Genomic DNA, 19,969 nt, shown 5'->3' on the forward strand with positions numbered 1-19,969 from the left:
GCGGCGGAGGCGGCACGGCGGGGCCGGTGGCCTGGCGGCGGCGGGGCGGCATGCCGGGGCGGTAGCGGCGGAGTCGGTGCCGGCGGAGTCGGTGCCGGCGGAGTCGGTGCCGGGAGCGGCGATGCGGCTGCTCGGTGCCTTCCTGCGGCTGCTGGTGGCCGGGACGCTGGGCGCGCCCCCCGCCCCGGTGAGAGCCGGGGGGCGGGAGCGGGTCGGGGCGGACGCAGCCTGGCCCCCGCCGGTGCCGCTGCCCGGGGCGCCGGTGGCTGCCGGGGCGGCTCTTCCAGGCGCTGGGTGAGGGGCCGGCGGCGGGACCCCCCGCTCCGTGCCGCCAGCGCCCGCCTTTCCCTCCCTGTAGGTCCCGGAGGCGCGGGGGACGGCCAGCGCGGAGCCGCCCGGTGAGTTGGCAGCGGGCGGCCGCCGGTGCCCCGCTGGGAGGGGGCGGCAGCCGATGGGGGGGCTCCGCACCCCCGGGGCCGCTATCCCCGCGGTGATGCTCGGGGGGGGGCGGGCAGGGGGGAGCTGTGCCGGGGCGCGGAGCAGCCTGTTCCCCTCGGCCCCGAGCGGAGCGCAGCCCTGCCCCGGTCTTGCCGCTCCTCCGGTGCCTGGGGGGGGGTCCCGGGCAGGAACACCCCGCTTCGGCTGCCCTCTGCTCTCCCCGCGATGAGACCCGAGGGGACGGTGTCCCCCGCGCTGCGGGGTGGGCTCCGGCGCCCGCCGGGGAGGGCAGGGGAGCGGCGGGGGGCGGCGGCAAAGCTGGGGTTCTGTGGAGAAGGGGCAGGAGCTGGCGGGCAGCTGGAGAACGAGCCCGTCGGTGTGGATGACACCCTGTACCCGTGCGGTGATGGACTTGCGGGGAGTACGAGGGGGTCCCCTGCATCCCTGTGCCCCCGTGAGGGATGTAGGACCCCGCCACGGCTGCTGCACCTGCCCCAGCGCGGGGCAGGGGGGGGGGGGGGGCTGGGCTCAGCCTCTCCGGGCTGGGTCCTTACAGCCCCCTACCCCGGGATCTTGCAGTTCTGACCTTTCGGGAGATCTGGAATCGTAGTTTCTGCCGGCCTCTGGAGCAGCTGGTGGACGTCATTACCGAGTTCCCCAACGAAGTGGAGTACATTTTCAGACCCTCCTGCGTCTCCCTGCAGCGCTGCGGTGGCTGCTGTGGGGACGAGGGTCTCCGCTGCGTCCCTGTGGAGACGAGCAAGGTCACCATGCAGGTAAGCACTGCTCCTGTGGGGCTGTGGCCGCACTGGGGAGGCGGTGGGCTCCTCGCCAAGCACCGGCAGGGTCAACTTGCAGCTCCACATCCTCCAGCCATCGTAGCAGCGTGGGAAACATGGGAGGGGGCTCGCTCGCAACTGCTGAAACACATGCCAAACCAGGAGGGTCCCTCTGCCTGTTCTTTGGGCTTGTCCTTGAGGCCAGGTGACATCCCTGGTGGTACTGGCCTTGCTCCCTGTTCCCTGCCCTCTCCTCTCTGCATGGTCCATCTCGCTGCCTGCTGTCACCTTTTCAGACCTTCCCTGCCCTGCGGTGGGGCTAGGAGTGCCCGGGTTGCCCGTGACTCTGCTTGCCGGGGCAGAGTGGGAGCTGCCTCTTGGTTGCAGGGAGCAGCAAGGTTCTTGTCTGACAGGAGATGCCCGTGGTGGTGATGACAGTAAATGTGTGCTGGGGGCACGGTGAGCATGAAGGGCTGCTTTTCCAGTCCCCACTGTAGGAGCAGTGCGAGGTGGGGTGGGAGATGCCGGGCTGCCAACAAGCTGCTGGTTGGCTCTGCCCCATGTGCCAGGCAGCCATTGTCCTCACACTGCAGCCCTTGTGCCGCGCTGCTGGAGATCAACCCGCTGCAGCAGCAGCGAAAAGCTCTGTTTTGCTGTGGGTGATGGACTAGAGAGTGCCTGCAATAAATCACCGGTGATTTTGATCCCTTGGGGGCTGAAAATGTGTTGGAATCTCCAAAAAAATTTTTGACTGAGGTGGAGCAAGAGCCTGACATCAAGGGCAGGTAGCTCTCCCAGTGCAGGTCTGCCTCCACCGGAGGGATCCCACTGCCATGTGCGGGGTGGCAGTGCCAGGCACCACTGTGGGGGCTAGGGTGGATCACACCGATGATGAACATACCCTGTGAAGCCCCTGGATGTCCAACCCGAACTCCAGGCTGGGCTGTGGACTGACATGTGACAGGGCAAATCCTGCACCCTGGGGCTGGGGTGGCATGGTGCTACTGAATCCAGGCTCTGTGCTGTGGGAAAGGGAGCCAGGAGGAGGTAGCAGCACCAGGAATGGTCTGGAAAACGTGACTAGGGGGATATTTCCATCAGAGAAGGGAGGAGTGCAAAGTGGTCAAATACGTGAAAGCTCTCCACGAAGGCAGAGGCAGAAAAAAAATCTCCTCTAAGGCTGGGAAATCCCGAGACCGTGGGCCTTAAATTCCAGCCCTGAAGACACGGGGCAGCACTGGCAGAGCCTCCCAAGCTGCCGGGGCAGCCGGGCCTGGCTGGCGCTGTCTGCGTGCGGAGGTGGCGTCTCCGCTGCCGGAGGTCCCGAGGAACAGGTTAGACACGCGTCTGCCCGAGAGGCTGGGGTGGCGAGGCAGTGCCGTGGGAGCCCTTCCAGCCCCCTCCTGCCGCCGGCCGGGAAGTAACCTTTGCTCCTCTTTCAGCTCCTGAAGATAAAGCCAAATGGGGAGGCACCCTACGTGGAGATGGCGTTCACCGAGCACAAGCAGTGCGAGTGCAGGTAGGGACCCCCAGGCTCATCTTGCACCCCTGTGACCCCGCCAGCTTGCCTTGCACATGGGGCAAGGATGCCCTGGGGACACCCCGACCTGCTGGGACACCCCTCAACACATCCACCCGCTATCTCTGGACGGGGGGTTGCCAGTGCTTATGGCTGACACTGCCTCCGCAGCCCGCTCCCCGCAGCCAGTGGGCTGCGCAGCATTGTGCAGCCCGGGCTGGAGCTGCTGCGGCAGCCTGGCTCTGCGAGCAGGGATGTCTGTGACCCCCATCCCTGCGGCTGCCTTGGCATGCCTGGTGTGGGCTCCTCTGGCTGGAGGAGCTGCCTGTGGGTAGTGGAGCAGGGCTGGTGGCTCTGAGGCAGGCGTTTGGTGTGGGACAGCATGCCCAAGGTGGTGCCTTAGCAGAGAGCTCCATGGCTCGGCGTACCTAAGCGTGACTGTGGCCTGAAGGGGAAGCTGAAGGGCTGGGCCTGGGGCTTCCATTTGAGGGGGGCTGCCCAGCTGGGGCTGGGGAGCAGGGGCTTACATCCAAGCTGACAAATGACAATTTAAAACATGCAGTGTCAACCTGGCGTGGATATGCAGCACTGGCCTGGGATGGATGCACAGCACCAAACTGCCACAGACTTCTCGCATGTCGTTAACCCCTCCAGGGTGCTCATGTTGGCCCAGAATTGATGAGAGCTTGGGCAGGGGCCTCAGCCTGGGGGCTGTGGTGCTGTGGGAGCAGGGGGTGGCTCCAGTGGGTGCTGCCCACAGCCTGTCCCTGCCACAGAGCCTCTCCAGCACCAATGGCGGGGGGGTCCTGGCATTCGCTCTCCATCATAACCCAAGGGCAATGCAGTATTGCGAAAACTGGGGACTGAGTGTCCTGCTGGGCAGCTGTTAGACAGGATCCTTGCCTGGAAGAAAAGCCTGAGGATCCCTGGGTCGGTATTCCCCTGCAGTTGTAAGAGCGGCTGTGCTGGAGCAGACCCAAGGCCCATCCAGCTCTGTACCATCTCTGGAGCATCTGTTGGTGGATGCAGAAGGGGGAGCGGGAAGAAGCACATGTGTTACTTCCCCCTGCTCCACTTCCAGCTATTTTCCGTGCAGGGAATTTCCTGAGCCTGTTGTGGTTTTCCCACCCAGGGTAACTCCCAGGAGGTCTACACGCGCTTGTGCAGGCTGCCTTTGAGTCTATGTAAAGTTCTTGCTTTCGTAGCACCTTTTGGCTTCTCCTGAAGTGGCCCTCCACACCTTTACATCGCTCCCCTTTGAAGTTTAGCGTAGGCACGGTGGATGTCCTGGCCTTGGCCCCTGTAGGGGATGCTTAAGCCAAGTATGTCATGGCTGCTGTCTGAGAACCACCGCTGAGACTTTGCAGCAAATCCCACGTGTTACTCAGGACTTTGCATCTTGTTTAACCAGCTGAGCTATGAAAGCTGTCACTGAGAGCAGCTGAAACTGAACCTCTGCTTCCCGGCCTCATGGGCAAAATGTCACATCCCCAGGGGAGTCACCAAAGCTGACCATCCCCTGCTCCTTTGCTGGCTCTGCCTTCTCCCTGCCTGCTGCAATCGGCTCCTACTGGAGGAGTTGATAATGTGGGGAAAAGTCATATCGGGTCTGTTTTAAGCATGAGTGGTAGATTGTGTTGCGCACTGGGGCATCTCAAGGAACCACCTCCAGCAGCTCGACAGACAGTGTTGCCCAAGTAACCGCTTCACTTTGTCCTTTTCCCACCCTGCAGGCCCCGCCAGGACCTGATGAGGTTGGGAAGGTAAGCGGTGTTGGGGGCAGCGTTACCAGCTGGGGTTGTGGGTGTCACCTCCCACCCATCAGCCTCTCCTGTGGTACTTTCCTTTCCAAGGAGGAGGTCCAAGGGCAGAGGTAAGAGAAGACAAGACAAGAAGAGACGTAAAGACTGTGAACTGTAAGTGAGCAGGGGCAGGTATAGGTGGTGGCTGGGGACTCATTTCTTTGGGATGAGCAGCTTCATTAAGCCTTTAGGTTTTTACTGACACTGTGAGCAGTGAGGGGCAGAGACAGGAGGACGGAGGGGACAGTGGGCGGCTGTGGGGAAATGGGCCTCTTACTGGAGGCTCAATAGGTGCTCCGTAGCCTCCACAGCTCAAGGCTGGCCAGCCCCACCCGGGGTGGGGATGGATGGAACGGGTGACTGGATGGTGTGTAGCTCTATTGCCATCACAGACCACGCTGGGTTTCCTGGATCTGTGAATTTCCAGATTCAACCTCATCTTGCTGCTAGCCGTGTCCTTCCTGCTGTCCTTGACTGGCTGTTATTTGGGTTACTCTGCCCTTTCCCTTCTTACGTTTAGCTGACTCTCCCAAACCGCCTGCAGTAACGGCGCAGGCTGGACGCTTACTGCGGACGCTTTGGGGTATGGTGCCCATGCCTGGCACTTTAGTGTTGCATGTCCCCATTTTGTCTGAATCCCACTGCTCAGGGCTCAGCCCCGTTGCCCTCACTCCTCCCCATGAAGGTGCTGCCTGCGGTCCCTACCCCTGCAGGGTGTCAGGGGGGCCAGGCACAAAGGGACTTAGGGCAGAGCAGGTGAGCCTGGAAGTCCGAGTGTCCCCCCAGTGCTGGCAGTGCTCACCCCATGCCCTGCTCTCTTTGCAGATGTGGCACACCACGCAGGTAGCCTCCGCTCTGCCCCCGGCCTTGCTCCTGCCCCCTGGGTTTGAGCTGGCTGCGTTTTCCCCTGGCTTGGGGGACTTGTGGAGCCATGCCCCACCAGGCAGCGGTGGGGAGCAGGACTCTGGTGGGGAAGAGCTGATGGGACCCTTGCTTGGCTCTGGTGGGAATGCAGTCTGGAACAGAGGACTCCCTTGCACCATTAGCAACAGGACAAAAGGACCTGTGATCAGGCTTGGGGCTGAAGATGAGGACCTCGAGCAGCGTGCTGGTGTTTGAGGGCATCCTGGGGGCAATGAGGAGCGGAGCTGGTGGACATGCTGCTGGAGCTGGCTGGGGACAGCGTGATGTGGGGGGCGAGCGGAGACTGCTCCAGAGGGCTGCAGCTGCACAATTGCTCTGTCGTGCCAGCGCCCTGCAGCTGGGGAGGAAGGAAACCTGGGACAGGCGAGGCTGCAGGGCTGCGTCCCTCCCAGCCTTGGCACAGGGCAGCCCAGGAGGGTGCCAGGGAGCTTGCCTGGGAAGCTCTCCTGCTGGGGAAGGAGAGAGAATTGGGGTTGCCAGAGCTCCTCGCGTACTCACAGCCACATCCCAGCCTTGCCGTGCTCAATAAAACCTGGTGGTCAGATACTGGAGCTGGCAGCGTGAGCACTCCTGTCTGCTTTCCAGCAGCCGCAGGCAGGGCTCTTCCCCCTGGGCACCCACCCAGGCTGGGGGAGGGCACTCCTGTGGTGGCCCAGGGCTTGTCCCCAGCAACAGCTCCTGCAGTACCCAAGAGGCTGCCCTTGGTGCGGTGCTGGAGATGGGCAACCAGCAGGTCAGGACCAAGCTGCTCCCCAGGCTAGAGGCTACCCATGTGCTGGAGCTCAGGAGGGTACTGGGAGACCCTTGGGGAACTGCCCTTCTCCTCCACACCGTGGTGTGTGGGCTGGTACCTCTCCCCATTGACCATCCCCATCCCGCACTCCCCTCAATCCAAACGTCTGCCTCTCACTGTCCTGTGGCTTTCCTTCTCCCTGGCTGGGCTGATTGCAAGGCTGGAGGGGGTGCAGGCTGCCCGTGAGCCTTCACACCCACCAAGGGCTCATTCACCCAGAGTGGGGCCCTGTCTCTTACTGGGACCATCCTGGGGTGTGTAGGGGGGGGTGGTGGCTCTCACTGAGGTGGCTGTGGGTGCTGCTGTTCCCTGCTTTCACCACACAGCCAGGTCTGTGCCCATGCCCGGGGGCGCAGCCCCAGCCCCCGTGTCTGCAGACCTGCAGCGGTTCCCCTGGGGCTCTCCATCCCCCCTTCCCCACTGCAGCGGAGCTGGGGCTGGCTGCCAAGTGCATCCTGTGCTGCTCTGCTGTGCAAGCCATGCCCCGAAGCGGTGCACACAACTGCAAGCCTGAAGGGCAAACTGGACACCCCTGGCATGGGGTTAAAACAGAATCAAGGGTTATACTTGAAAACTTCAAGCAAAAGGCTGGCGGGTAAGATGTGCAAAGGCTTCAACATTGCCATCAGATGAGGTGACCTGCTGTTTATCCTGCACTGAGGAACAAGAGTGAAGCCTGAACGTAGCAGGTGTTGGGATCCAAGGCAGCTCCTCCCCACACCCGATGTGGCAGCCTGAAGCCAGGGCAGGCTCCCTCAGAGCCACAATGCTGGGCTGACACAGGGCCGTGGGGGCAGGGCAGGTCCTGTGGCAGTGGTACCCTGGCGGGGGAAGCCAGTGATGGGTGTTCAGGTGCTGTGAACCTCCACGCTGCCACCATACAGCACAGCATGGACTGGGTGAGTTGCACATGTGCAGCTGGGCATATCCTCCAGGAGCTTGCTGGATCCTTTTTGGACCCCATTTCCACTTCTGGCATCCCCAGTGTCCCGGGCCCGGCACAGCCTGTGTGGGCTCTGCCCCAACCATGCCCCACGAAGCTCCTCCTTGGCTGCCTCACGGGTGAGAGGGGGGCTCTCTGCTCCCCTTCCCACACTGCTCGGGGTCTGTGTGGGTCATGGGACACCCTAGCTGGGGTGGCCTGTCCTGGTCTGGGCAGGATCTCCCCATCCCCATGTGCTGCTTCAGCCTGGCTGGTTGCGCTGTGAGGCTAAGAACTGTGTGGAGTGCTTAAGGGATGTACGTGATGGTTTCTGTATTGTTTTTAACAGTAAAAATATCACCGTGGTAGTATTAAGCCTTTAAAAAGGAAGTTACGCAAACCCAAGAATGTTAATTAATAAAAATAAGTTGGTCAAGAGCTGTGAGTAGGGTTAAAAACAATTCAAACCAACTCCCACCCAGTGGCTTTTCCTACCAGTTCTTGGTGTCGGGCATCACCTCTTTGGCTGTTGCTCGGCACTGAGAGTTTTCAGTTTTTCACCAGAGCCGGTGGGGCTGGATGTCTGCGTCACACAGCCATGTGTGTTCCTTCTCCCCTGCACTGCCCGACCCCCCTGGGTGCTGCGTGCACCCTCATCCCCTGCTCCTCGCCTGGTGTGGGGTGGCGGGGTGGATGGTAAGGATGTGGGTGCCTGGGAGGGATGTGGCTGTCCTGCTGCGACAGCGATGAGGGGATCTGCTGGGGCAGGAGCAGGGGAAGGCACCACCGGCATGGAAGGTTTGGGAGCTGCATCTCCAGGTGTTGGGGCTCCCTCCAGCTCTGATATTTCACTGAGGCTTCACTGGTGAGAGAAACCCAATGAGCCCTGGCAGCCCCCCGGTGCTTCCCTGGGCTGTTGCAAGCATTATGTGCCCAGGAGAGAACTGGCTCCTGTCCCTGCCAGACAGGAGAGTCCTGGCAGTGCCCTGGCACCCTCCTCATCCCAGGGTGGCAGGGACTTCCAGCAGGACATTGCACCTCACGGTGACATAAGGGTCAGGCTGTGGGCCTGCTGCCCTGGTGGGGAGAGCAGGGCTCCTGGCTTGGGGCTTAGGGCCACCCCCCATGCTCCTTCCCAAGGGGACCAGCCGCTGTTTGCCTGTCCCTACTCTGTGCTGCTCCCAGTTGTGCCTTTTTTGGAGGCTTACATCAGTAGCTCCTGCCAGCCCTCCCTGGCCACAGCGGAAGTGTCCCTTGAGCACTGTGACAATGTCAGCTGCATCTACAGATCCCCATGTCCCCCAGGTACTGCAGAGCGGGGCTGTCGGAGGGGACAGGTTCACCGGGACAGCCCCCACTCCCAAAGCCAGCGGGGGCCAGAACAAACCCATGCTGGTCCTCCAGGGATAGACAGCAAACGTGCCCTGGCCCTGGTGCTCCCAAATCCCCCATCTTTTCCCCGCCTGTGTGCCCGTTGCAGATGGACAGCTGTCTCAGGGGAGCAGCATGCCGCGGGGTTATCGGTGTCCATGCGCTCCCTGTCTCGCAGCCTTACGGAGCAAAGGTTTGTTTAATAAGGCTTTAGGAGCCAGAGCTGCAGCCAGCTGCTTTAGAAGGAGACTTATAGGGGAGACAAAACATAAGCTGGGCTCCAGGCTACGCTAGGAACAAAAACATCAATTATTCGGGGGGAGGTACCTACAAAGGTGATGTGGAGATCAGCCCAGAGATGTAGCACTGTGGCTGACGAGGCCCTGACCTTAAAGCTTTGCTGGTAGCCTCCAGCTTCCCCAGTTCTGGGATGCCAGTGGAGCGCTGCCTCCTAGCACCTTCTCCCTGCTCATGCCAGCGCAGGTCTCCTGCCTGTCTCTGTTCAGATGAAGGTGCTCCAAGGTCCTAACCTCTTCCTTGTGACATACAAGATTTTGCATCCTCAGGTGTGATTTTTCTGCGTGTTGGAGCCAGCGGTGTTTGCAGTCTCAGGGTGTTTTAAGCTTTTGCCATCTCTCATGCATCTATTTTAGGCTGTGAGAAAAAGGGCAGCTCTCACTCCCCTCCCTGTTGTCAGTGCTGGTCTCACTTTGGAAGTTCTTACTTCTTGACAAGGGCTACAAGCTCTTCAGCAGGTTAATCTAAAAATAGCCCCCCAAATTTAACATCCTCCAGGCAGCACTGGCATGGGAATCTGGAAGCCCACAGGTAAGGGCTGCTGTGCCTCAGGGCTGGTGCACGTGCTCTCCCTGCCCTTGCAAGGCTTTTCCTTCCAGTTCTTGGGGCACTTCTTGCCAATGCCTTTGGCTCACTCTCTTCTGCGCCTGCCCCTTGTCCCCTCTGCCTTGCTGGCCCCGCAGTGTGGCTGCTCGGGGACTGCCCAAAGCCAGCCCTGCTCAGCTCTGCAAAGCACCACTGGGGGGTCCCAGGAGGATGTTAACCCCCCATCATCTATCTCCTCCCTTCCCATCCAGAGGGGACGCAGCTTTAACTGGGAAGGGCTGGGGCCAGCCCATGGCGAGTCCTGGCTCCAGCAGGGGCTGAGCACTGTCACCATCCAGGCCGGGGTGGCTGCGGTGGCAGGGCACAGGGCCAGCACCTGTCACAGTGAAACTGCCTTTCAGAAACGGTTCCTGTTGCAACGGGACATGCCCATCTCTTGGGAAGGGATGGGCAAAGATGCAGGTGCCTCCTTCTTCCCAACCAGTCTCAGCACAGTCTTTCTTGGGGCACCACTGGGATTTCATTCCAGCTTTCCGCCCTTTGCAGGTCCCCTGCCACCACCCCAGTGAGGTGGTTATTTGGATCCGGACCGACGATCCCATGGATGGACGTAGCAAACCACGTGGCCTGAGCCTGGCTGAGCATTCCTGATTCAGCACGTCTCCTTCGCTGATTACTGCGGTGATCCAGCAGACCTGGCCTTCGCTGATTACTGTGGTGATCCAGCAGACCTGGCCTTCGCTGATTACTGCGGTGATCCAGCAGACCTGGCCTTCGCTGATTACTGTGGTGATCCAGCAGACCTGGCCTTCGCTGATTACTGCGGTGATCCAGCAGACCTGGCCTTCGCTGATTACTGTGGTGATCCAGCAGACCTGGCCTTCGCTGATTACTGCGGTGATCCAGCAGACCTGGCCTTCGCTGATTACTGCGGTGATCCAGCAGACCTGGCCTTCGCTGATTACTGCGGTGATCCAGCAGACCTGGCCTTCCAAGAAAAAGCCAGACCAGGAACGCACGCTTCTAGGTTGAGCCAGACACTCGTACTTCCCACGTATAAAGCATTTGCTATCTAATCCCAAGCCTGGGATCTTGGCTGCGCTGGCGTTTCGCAGCACCTGAACGCGTTCCTGCTGGCATTCCTGGCTCCATATGTTTGAAACAAGCGTGTAAACCCAAACGGGTCTGTGAGCGCTGGCGAAAGGGCTGGCAGGGAGCCCAGGGCTGGGGGCAGCGGCACAGGGAGAGCGGGTGGGTGGGAGAGCAGGTGGGTGGGTGGGAGAGCGAGGACCACCCGGGTGGGAGCGCCTTTCCACAGGCAGAGGCAAAGCCTATTTAAAACACGGCTAATTACGTGGCACGGGAGCAAGGAAATAGGGTAGCAAAGGCAGAACTTAATGAATGGGAGCTTTATTAGTTAAGGGTAATTAATGGTGACTAATGATGATGATAACGCGAGCAGAGCAACGGTGCTTATAGAGCGATGAAGACCCTGCGGTGGGGTGGGACCCCCGTCGGGGATCCCCCTCCCCCCCCGGCCGGGACCTCCCTCCTTGGTGGTGCGGGACCCCCTCCCCCGGCGGGGACACTCTTCCTCTGGCCGGGACGCCCCCGCGGTGGTCCGGAGCCCCCCTCCCCCCGCCGGGACACCCCCGCTCGGCGGTCCGGGTCCCCCTCCCCAGGCGCAGCCCCCTGCGGGGGGCGGGACGATGATCTCATCCGCAGCCAATCGGCGGCGCCCCGGCGGCCCCACCGCCCCGGGGGCGAGCGGCGGCGGCACGCGGCCCCGGCGCGGCCCCGCCCCTCCCCGCGCGCCGCATCCGGCGGCACCGGGGGATGCTGCCGGCGGCGCTCGCCCGGGTGCGCGCCCGCGGCGGGGGCGGCGGCGGGGGGCGGGGCAGGGGGGCCGTGCCGCTCAGCGGCGCCCGGTTACCGGCCGGCGAAGGGCCGGGGCGTGCGGCGCGCCTCACCCGCGCGTCCCGCTGTCCGCCGGCGGCGCGGGGCGGCGCGGGGCCATGAGCCGGCCGGAGGCCGAGCCGTGCTCCCGGGCGCTGGCGCAGGCCCGCGTCTACCTGGGGCAGCTGCGGGGCCGCGTGGCGCCGGCGGGCCCCGAGGGCGGCGGGCGCCGGGACTACCTGGTGGAGGCGGCGCGGCAGCTGCGCCTGGCGCTGGAGCGGGACGTCAGCGAGGACTACGAGGAGGCCTTCAACCACTACCAGAACGGCGTGGACGTGCTGCTGCGCGGCGTGCAGGGTGCGGGGCTCTCCGGGGGCGCGGGGCTCTCCGGGGGCGCGGGGCGGGGCAGCGAGGGGCCCGGGGCGTCCCCGCCGGGGGGCGGTGAAGGCGAGCGGGGCATCCCTCCCTGGGGGCAGCCAGGGGACTAGGGCATCTGTCTGAGGAGAATGACAAGGGGACCAGGGCATCCCTCCCGGGGAGCAGCGATGGGACCGGGTTATCCCTCTGAGGAGCGTGACAAGGGGGCTGGGGCGTGACAAGGGGGCTGGGGCGTCCCTTCAGGGATTGCAGGCAGGGGGCCAGTGCCATCCCTACTGGCAGAAGACCGAGGGGACTGGAGCATCCCTCTGGGCAGTATGGCCAGGGGACCAGGGCATCCCTCCTGTGAGCGTTGCAATGGGACCGGGGTGTCCCTCCAGGCATCGTGGCCAGGGGACCAGGGTGTCCCTCTAGGCAGCGTGGCAAGCCCCTCACACCCACCCTCTGTGCCCACTGCAGTTGACCCCAACAAGGAGCGTCGGGAGGCTGTGAAGCGGAAGATCACGCAGTACCTGAGGCGCGCGGAGGAAATCTTCAACTGCCACCTCCAGCGGGCTGCAGGGGATGGCAACCCCACTACCACGGTGAGGGGCTGGTGTGGGGCGGCATGGGTGGGATGGCAGCGGATCTGTGGCACTGGGAAACCTGGGATGGACACGCACACACATAAAGCAGCCCCAGTGAGCCTCCTCAGCTGCCTCTGCCTGATGCCATGGTGAGGTGGTGTAGAGAAAATGGCAGATTCATGAGCTGCAGAGTGTCCCGGCGTGCTGGTGGCTGTGAGGGAGCTGGCAGCCCCTCGCCCTGCCGGGATCGAAGAGCTGAGGTGGGCCCCGCTTGCCTGGGGTGCAGCCAGCCCCCCTGGGATGAGGGGGGGGGCATGTTTAGCTTGCTGCTGCTGCAGTGAAAATGGCTGCATTTGGCGGGACTGAAGGCACTGGGGGAGACCACCTTGTTAAAAATGTCATCTGCCACATCGTTCCTTCCCACCTGGATGGAAACCAAAGATGATGGCTGCTTGCTGCATTGTGGGAAGGAGGTGGTTAATGAAGGGAGAAGGGATTGAGGCAGGGCAGGGTCAGAGCCTGATGAGAAAGACAGGGGAGAAAGACAACTATCTTCTATACAGATCCCCTTGGTGTTGAAGCAGTCCGGGTCCAAATTTTGGAGTGATTTTACCCATTCTGCAGGTGCAAGCTTTCCCCAAAAAACTCAGAAATCCAGGAGCTGGCCAGGAAAATGGTTCAACTGATGTTAGGAGTCAAGCACAGCTGTTGGAACATTGTCTCTGGATGCTGACCGGCCTGGCAGTGTTGCCGCCTCTTTAAAATGTGGGGACTTCTGTCACCTGCTGTCATGGACGGTAGCATCTCCAGGTCCCTCATCTTCTCTCACCACCTTGCAGGGTTACAGCAGCCTGCGCTTCCGGCCGATCAGGACACTGAGCTCCGCAGTGGAGAACCTGAGACGGTGTAAGGTTGTGGGCGTGATCGATAAGGTAATAGAATGACTTGACCTGGAATGGGGTGGGGGTGTTTGTGAGGCTGGTGTGGGACCAAAGGGAGTGTAAGCTAGAGGGTCCTGGCAGCTGGGATGGGGGTGCCAGCCCCCAGCACACCCACCAAGAAATGTGAGGGTATCCATCCACGCCACTCCCGCCAAGGAAAATTTGCAGGCAAGGATGCAAGACCCTTTAGTAGGAGTTAGTTGGGAAATCTGTTAATGTGCCCATTACTTCTTACCAGAGCTCGGAGGCTGATGCATTCAGTTCTTTCCCATGCATGGAATCGTGCCTGATGCTTAGGCACCGCGGTGGTGGACTCCTATGGATAATCTAGACTGCAGCAGAAGACAAGCTGTCTGGCTGAACCAGCTAATCAGTAGCTCACCATCTTGGAGCAAAGGTGCTAGGTTACCGTCTCCATACACGCACTGGCACACTGCTCTCCTCTGCTGTTCACACGTCTGAGTTTGGCAGGACTGGCGCGGTCCTCCTGTCCCTGCCGAGGCCCAGGTGGGCAGCCCGGCGCACCCCACCGAGCCCAGAAGGAGCAGTGCGAAACCCTTCTTTTGTGAGAGAAGCAAAAATGGTGTGGGAGTCACCTCCTGATTAACTTTCTGCTCCCTGGTTGCATGGCTATCTCATTACTAATAACCCGTGCTTTGTCGTTCAGGAGTAGGGGTTTGAGCACCACCAAACTCTTCGAGTTGGGTGGGAGTTTGTTGCAGATGCAGAGCTGAGTCCCTGCGGTCATTCCTGTAGGCTGTGTGTTGGGGTGGGAGCCATCACCGCTTCTGACCGGTGCTGTATATACTGTTTCCAGGTGCAGATTGTCCAGGATCCGGCCACTGGTGGGACCTTTATACTGAAGGTGGGTGTTTCCATCTGCCTGCTTCTCCCTGTTGTCCCAGAGCCTCCTTGTCCAAACAGATGGCTGGAGGACCAAAAAATAGCAGCTGACAGAGGTGTTGGAGGAAGTTCATTGTTCATAAAGTTTCTTTTGGCTGCCTCAGCCATCTTCCGTGATCAGAAGGGAAGTGGTTCTCCTCGGTCACCTCTCTCTGCCTTGTAATGCTGCAAGCCAAACCTTATGCCCATGTTAATCTGGGTCAACCCCTGAAACAAGGTTGTGGATGAGGTGTGCTCAGTACAAGTCCTAGGGCGTTTTCCAGCACCCTTGAACTAAAAATAAAGGAGTTTAATAATTGGACAAGGAGCCTGACAGGGAGAAGCATCAGCTCCAGAGGAGAGAGGGCTGGGATGGCAGGTTCCCGTCTGAAGGGAGTAGGGGTAGTTGTGGGGGGTGGACCAGCAGTGTCCTCTGGGTCCCACAGTGCAGGTGGGGAGTGGTCTGCCTTGGCAGAGCTTTGCAGAGCCCTGCCTCATCACAGCTGGCTGCTGGGGACTGACAGATCTCTCAGCATGAGCTGCAGGACTCTGCAGATAGGGAGCTCCATTGCAGGTGTTGCAGGGGAGCAGCCGTGGCGTGGGGCAGATGGCACCCTACTTTTCTGGCTGGCCTCCTGCCCAGTGCTAGGTTGCAGGGAGTCCAAGTCTCTACCACGCTGTAACACCCATCTGCCTGTACCTCCTCAGAGCCTCCCCAAATCCCATGTTGAGACCCGTGAGCGACAGACCATCATCCCTCATGGGGTCCCCTTCATGGTCAAGCTGTTGTGCTACTATGTGAGTGAGGACTCCATCTTCCTCCACCTGGAGCACGTGCAGGGTGAGTGGAGATGACATTGCCTCCTGTCCGTGGAGCATCCTGCTCTTATCCCCAGCCTCCCTTTCTTTGTAATCTCAAATATGTTTCTCCTGCTGCTTTGGAACTGCACTTTTAATAGTGACAGCACAAGCTGTCTTCTTCATGGAAGGGTGGTGGGTACCAAGGCTGGGAGACTTTGTAGAAGGAGCTGCTCGGCTGTACTGGGGATTCTGGAGGTCTGGTAAGAGCTGACTGGGGAAGTAACTTAGAAATGGGACCTGCGGAGACCTACAAGGGGAGAGAGGTTGTGGGTGTGTTTTATATGGAAACTGTCCTTAGGGACTAGAGTCCCATGGGAGGAAATGTCATGCCTTGATGTAAAGAAGTTGATGTGGCTCAGCATCTTGAAAAGAAAAAAACCTTCATTTTACTGACATTGTTTGACCATGACAAGAAGGTGATGGAGAAGAACCAAGTGAAGCAGTTCACCTGGATGTTGTAGAACAAAACTCCCTTGATAAGACCTTTGTAAAGCATTTTTTGTTTACAAAAGAAGAGGTCGCACTGGATTCTGAGACCAGACCGAAGAGAGGAGATGGAGAATTGGGGCATAAAGGGCAGGGAGCACATCGGGGTTCGGGTTCAACAAGGAGGCAAACTTAAGGCTTGTCCCAGATCCTGGTGAAGAAGTGTGACAAGGTGGAGGCTTGTCCTAAGGAGCTTCTTTGCTCTCTGCTGGTTGAGTGGATGTGTAGGAAGCTGCAGCTGGACTCCAGCAATGGCAAATGAAGGCTGATGTGTGTTGAGTCTCAAACGCCCTGTGTGTTGCTGTAGGGTGAATGTGCAGAAAGCAGGGAGCAGCTGAACATAGTGAGGCTGGGAAACCCTGGCGGGTGCTGCGGGCTCCAGGGCCTGCTGCGCTGGCTCCTCGCTGACCCATGGGCTCTGTGCCGTGCTGTGGGGGCTCTGTGGCATCTCTGTCATGCGGGGAGGAAAGGCTTTCAGGGGGAAGTGGGGGTGGGTTCAGGGGTCTATGAAGATGTGGCTCGCCTGTGACATGGAAGTGGCAGAGCTGAGATCAAGGCAACTGTGCAGAATGCGGAACAGGGCTCCTAAAAGAGGGTGGAATGAGCCTTTGGTGTGCTAGGTCCCGGGGAGGTGTGGTGTTGAGCACGGGTGTGCTTGCAGGGCTGGGGAGCATGCTGCATGGACTTGAGCTTTGCTGCAGGGGACGTTAATGATGCTCGGTCACGTCCCCAGCGTGTCAGCCTTGGCCTGTGCCTGAACGGGCTGTGTGTGCAGTGGGGGAGCCACGGATGCTTTCTGCCCCATCACTTGTTCTCTCTGCTTTCCAGGGGAGACGCTGTGGTCTCACCTCCGCTCCAAGTACTGTGTCCAGCAGGGATCTGCCGATTCAAACGCTGTTCAAGCCCTGAGGGACCGTGGCAGAGAGGATGGCGTGGGAAGCTCCCAGGGCAGCAGCCAAGTCTCCATCTTCTCTGCTTGCACAGGCAATGGCCTCCCAGGCTCTGCAACTCACCGAGTACTGGGAAACACTGATGCCTCGCCGCCTGGGGAGCAGTCCCCCAACCCCACGGACACCAGCTTAGGGAACCACTGCCAGCTTCGCCTTGCTCCCGCTGGCAGCGTAAGGGCTGCAGCCAGAGGGCAGGATCTGTGTGTGACACAGGCTGTGTCTGGCATCATGGACCATGTTCCGGCAGCATCAGCCAAAGCTCCTGGCCACCCTGCCAGCCAGGGCTTGGTCGTCTACCCCTGGGACGCTCTAACAGGTGGCGTGGGCTGCATATCGGCGAGAGCAGCCTCCCAGCAAGACCCCAGGCTTCCCCAGGGACCTGCCCCTCTACCAAAGACTGTGAGAGGAGGGGGCCAGCCAGGGGCAGGGGAGCCGCCGCCTCAGCAAGTGTCTGAGGTCCCCTGGGCTCAGCCCTGCCTGACCTCAGGTCAGAGACAGCTTCATGCAGGAGTTGCCCCATCCAGCTCTGCCAAGCCCGGTGGGCCTGACCCAGAAGCACGGGAGCCCTCGCGGGGAGCAAGGCTGACCTGTGGCCGGCTCAGCGAGCAGCCACCATCAGGACAGCGCAGGGCTTTGGCTTCCCAGGAGCACGGCCGGAGAGCGTGGGCTGTGAAGGAGGAGCAGGTGCAGCTGTGGGCAGCAGAAATCCTCCTGGCCTTAGAGGGACTTCACCAACAGGGCGTCTTGTGCCGGGACCTCAACCCCAGGAACCTGTTGCTTGATGCAGCTGGTAGGTAGTGCCCCAGGCTGCTGCCTTGAGGAGGAGGAGGATGGCCTTTTGGCTGGGAGACTGCCACTTGCCCCATTTCCAGGAGATGAGGACCTTCTAGAGTTTGCTTTGGGGGAGGGTGGGAGTCTGGAGGGGTTTGGATGTTGCTGATCCTGGAAGTGCAGTCTCAGCTGGGATTTCCAAGTGGTATTGCTAGAGATGGCTCTGCAGTGGGAGAGTCAGGGGCTGTAGCCACAGGAATGCATTGCCCCTGTTCCCCCGCAGGGGCTGTCTGCCTGGGAAGTCCCAGCATGGGGAAGCTGAGACCAGCTGAACTGTGCCTGAGGTTAGTGGGACTGCAGTTTTCCTCTGCTTGTAGTTACTGCCTGCTGGGGGATTCTGGAGCCGTCCCATCCCTCAAAGCCACGGCTACTGCTGTCAGTGCAAGCTGAATGCAAGTCTCTGCTCAGCTGGCAACATCTGGGTATCTCTGGAGAGGTACAAATTGCTTAGGAAAAGAAAAATGCAGAGAGCTTTGCAATGGGAAAGCTAACCTTCCCCCCCTTTAAAAACTGCTTCTTTCCTCACTACAGCCTGCACTGAGGTCTGTGAGCTTGGAGCCCACCTGACCAGTCTCACCAGCTGCGAGTGCCTGCTGGGCATCTCGCGCAAGCAGTGGGAGGCTGGGGGATGTGCAGTGCCTCAGCATTCAGGGCATGGCAGGGGCCCAGTGCCCTGGCTGTTGCCATTGCAGGGATGTGGCTTGGCTTTGTGCTGCAACCAAAGCCCCTAGCTTTGTCCTAACCTCCCTGCTTTTGGCTCTGGTGCTGCTCTGCAGGTCACGTCCGTCTCACCTTCTTTGGCCAGTGGACAGAGGTGGAGCCCCAATACTGCAGCCAGGCACGGGAAGAGCTGTACAGTGCCCCAGGTAAGGGATGCATCCCCTGCCTTCTGCCCACTGCCACCAACCGGGGAAGAGGGGGCTTCTGCAGGCAGCGAGATAGGCCCAGCGTGGTACAGCCACTGGTGCTCCCTGCCTCCCACTCTAATTAATACCTCTCTGGCTTTTTCTGCAGAAGTGGGGGGGATCGCAGAGCCCACCGAAGCAGCTGACTGTTGGAGCTTTGGCTCACTCTTGTATGAGTTGCTGACAGGAGTGGTAAGAGGCAGCGGAGCTGTGCAAGGAGGGGGGAGGCAGAGGTGACACTGTGGCACAAGGTCTCCCTGCCATGCCGGGGCTGGGACGGTACCTTGCCCCGCTGGCACCTCAGTGCTGTGCCAGGTTGCTTCAGGCTTGTGGTTTCTAGTGCCTGTGCACGGCCTCTGGGTCTTCAGTACACCAGGTTTTAAATCCTGCTGTACAGGGGGGCTGGGGTTGTGTGGCAATGATGGCTCAGCAGGGCCCTCCTACCCTTCTTGGTTCCTCCACTCACCATCTCCTTCTACCTCCTGCAGCCACTGTCCCTAAACCACCCTTCAGGGATTCAACCTCACACCCAGCTGCATCTGCCAGAAGGGCTTAGCCTGGCTGCCACATCGCTGCTCACCGAGGTGAGGGAGGACAGAGCGAGGCACTGCGGAAAGGCAGGGTCCAGCTGGGGTAGCTTTTCCAGTATCCCCATCCTGCTGCCCCGTCCCCTTTCTCCACAGCTCCTGCAGTACAACCCAAAGTGGCGTCTGGGCTCTGGAGGAGGTGGCATGGCGAAGCTGAAGTCCCACTCCTTCTTCAGCACCGTCCCGTGGAACAAGCTGGTGGGCTAGGCAGGCTGTCCTCCCTGCAGGGAGCTGGGCACAGAGCCACTGTCCTGGCACTAGCGACCCCGGGTGGCACTGGCAGCTCTGCCTGCTGGGGGGTTGCCTGCAAGGGCTGTCCCGGTGTGGGGTACGCATGAGGTTTTGCAGCCTGACGTGTTCTTCTGTCTCTGCTTGTGTTTGCTGGTGTCTCCAAGAGGAGGCTGCAGTCTGGGCCAGGCTGTCTTCTCTAGGTCCTCCCTGGTGGGAAAGGGAAGCCAGGTGCCCACCCCTGGGGTGAGGCTATGCTCCCCTTCTGGGGCATCCCTTGCTCAGCTTAGCGTCTCGCCTCGGGACTCCCTCCCTATGGTTTTTATCTCTGCTACTACCACAGCGACCCTCTCCCCTGTTATTTTTTTTTGTGGCTTCCAAGTGCATCTCCTCTGGGCCCCACCGGCTGGTGCCCAAGCCTGGGGTCTGTGCCCATCCCTGACTGCATGTGTGTGTGGGTAATGCCTGATGCAGGGGTGAGACAGGAGGGAGCCCTCTGCTCTTCTCCCCTCAGCCCTCTGAAATAAAATAAACCACTCATTATTGCTTGCAGAAGCGTCCTTTTGTATCTGAGCCAGGCCAGCCAGGCCTGGACCAAGCGTGCTGAGTGCGGGAGAGCCCCGGGGATGGCATCACCCACTGGCTGTCAGCACCCTGCAGCCAAAACCCAGAAGGTGGCACCGAGCTGCCTGCCCCACAGGTTCCTGGGGCTGCGTGGCCGCAGATCAGAGTTGAGAAAAACGCACAGAGTACCTGTGTTCTTCTTCCAGCCCTGATTTTTGTTGTTACCCGTTCTGGCCCCAGCCTCCCGTGCCTGGGTGCTCCTTTCTGCTGCAGGACGGCAGCCCGCTGCCCTCCCCGCTGTGCTTTGAGCGCAGTTGCCCCTGGTAGATCAAACAGCAAGCCGTTAACGGGATGAACGCTGAGAGCCAGCACAGACGGAAGAAGGGCAAAAGTAAAGACAAACCAGGATGGAAGAAAAGGCGTCTGCCAACAGCCTGAAGCAGCAGCTGCTGTGCTGATTTGTGCAAGTCAAAGCCCTAGGCTGAAGGATGAGCTAGCAATGG

At 60.5% G+C, this 19,969-nt stretch overlaps 2 protein-coding genes across 5 annotated transcripts; both read left to right on the forward strand.

Annotated features, from left to right (window-relative positions):
- PGF (placental growth factor) lies at positions 1-7,615 on the forward strand. Of its 2 annotated transcripts, none has more exons than XM_056347582.1 (7): positions 1-187; positions 359-398; positions 1,018-1,214; positions 2,660-2,736; positions 4,470-4,499; positions 4,590-4,652; positions 5,364-7,615. In XM_056347582.1, exons 1-7 carry the CDS (start codon positions 122-124, stop codon positions 5,383-5,385), a joined length of 495 nt encoding a protein of 164 aa, XP_056203557.1. In that variant the 5' UTR covers positions 1-121; the 3' UTR covers positions 5,386-7,615. The 2 variants fall into 2 exon arrangements, with proteins under 2 accessions (XP_056203557.1, XP_056203558.1); XM_056347583.1 differs by having other exon boundaries at positions 4,590-4,609.
- A 3,542-nt stretch (positions 7,616-11,157) lies between these two features.
- On the forward strand, positions 11,158-19,457 carry RPS6KL1 (ribosomal protein S6 kinase like 1). 3 transcript variants are annotated; one of them, XM_056346199.1, is made up of 10 exons: positions 11,158-11,644; positions 12,125-12,249; positions 13,071-13,163; positions 13,990-14,037; positions 14,763-14,895; positions 16,230-17,141; positions 17,406-17,466; positions 17,959-18,048; positions 18,197-18,279; positions 18,576-18,671. In XM_056346199.1, the coding sequence occupies exons 1-9, from the start codon at positions 11,407-11,409 to the stop codon at positions 18,231-18,233; spliced, it is 1,737 nt and encodes a 578-aa protein (XP_056202174.1). In that variant the 5' UTR covers positions 11,158-11,406; the 3' UTR covers positions 18,234-18,279; positions 18,576-18,671. The 3 variants fall into 3 exon arrangements, with proteins under 3 accessions (XP_056202174.1, XP_056202172.1, XP_056202175.1); XM_056346197.1 differs by lacking the exon at positions 17,406-17,466 and adding an exon at positions 18,771-19,457 and having other exon boundaries at positions 11,162-11,644; XM_056346200.1 differs by lacking the exons at positions 16,230-17,141; positions 17,406-17,466 and adding an exon at positions 18,771-19,457 and having other exon boundaries at positions 11,162-11,644.
- Positions 19,458-19,969: the final 512 nt, after the last annotated feature.

Source organism: Falco biarmicus, chromosome 7, assembly GCF_023638135.1.
Source record: "Falco biarmicus isolate bFalBia1 chromosome 7, bFalBia1.pri, whole genome shotgun sequence".
Taxonomy (NCBI): Eukaryota; Metazoa; Chordata; class Aves; order Falconiformes; family Falconidae; genus Falco; species Falco biarmicus.

Bases quoted from the DNA above. Each gene is read 5' to 3' on its own strand.
- PGF (XM_056347582.1), top strand. From the start codon at position 122: ATGCGGCTGCTCGGTGCCTTCCTGCGGCTGCTGGTGGCCGGGACGCTG. The intron at 188-358 runs GTGAGAGCCGGG...CCCTCCCTGTAG, and splicing joins TGGGCGCGCCCCCCGCCCCG to GTCCCGGAGGCGCGGGGGAC. The intron at 399-1,017 runs GTGAGTTGGCAG...GGGATCTTGCAG, and splicing joins GGCCAGCGCGGAGCCGCCCG to TTCTGACCTTTCGGGAGATC.
- RPS6KL1 (XM_056346197.1), top strand. From the start codon at position 11,407: ATGAGCCGGCCGGAGGCCGAGCCGTGCTCCCGGGCGCTGGCGCAGGCC. The intron at 18,049-18,196 runs GTAAGGGATGCA...CTTTTTCTGCAG, and splicing joins AGAGCTGTACAGTGCCCCAG to AAGTGGGGGGGATCGCAGAG. The intron at 18,672-18,770 runs GTGAGGGAGGAC...CTTTCTCCACAG, and splicing joins CCACATCGCTGCTCACCGAG to CTCCTGCAGTACAACCCAAA.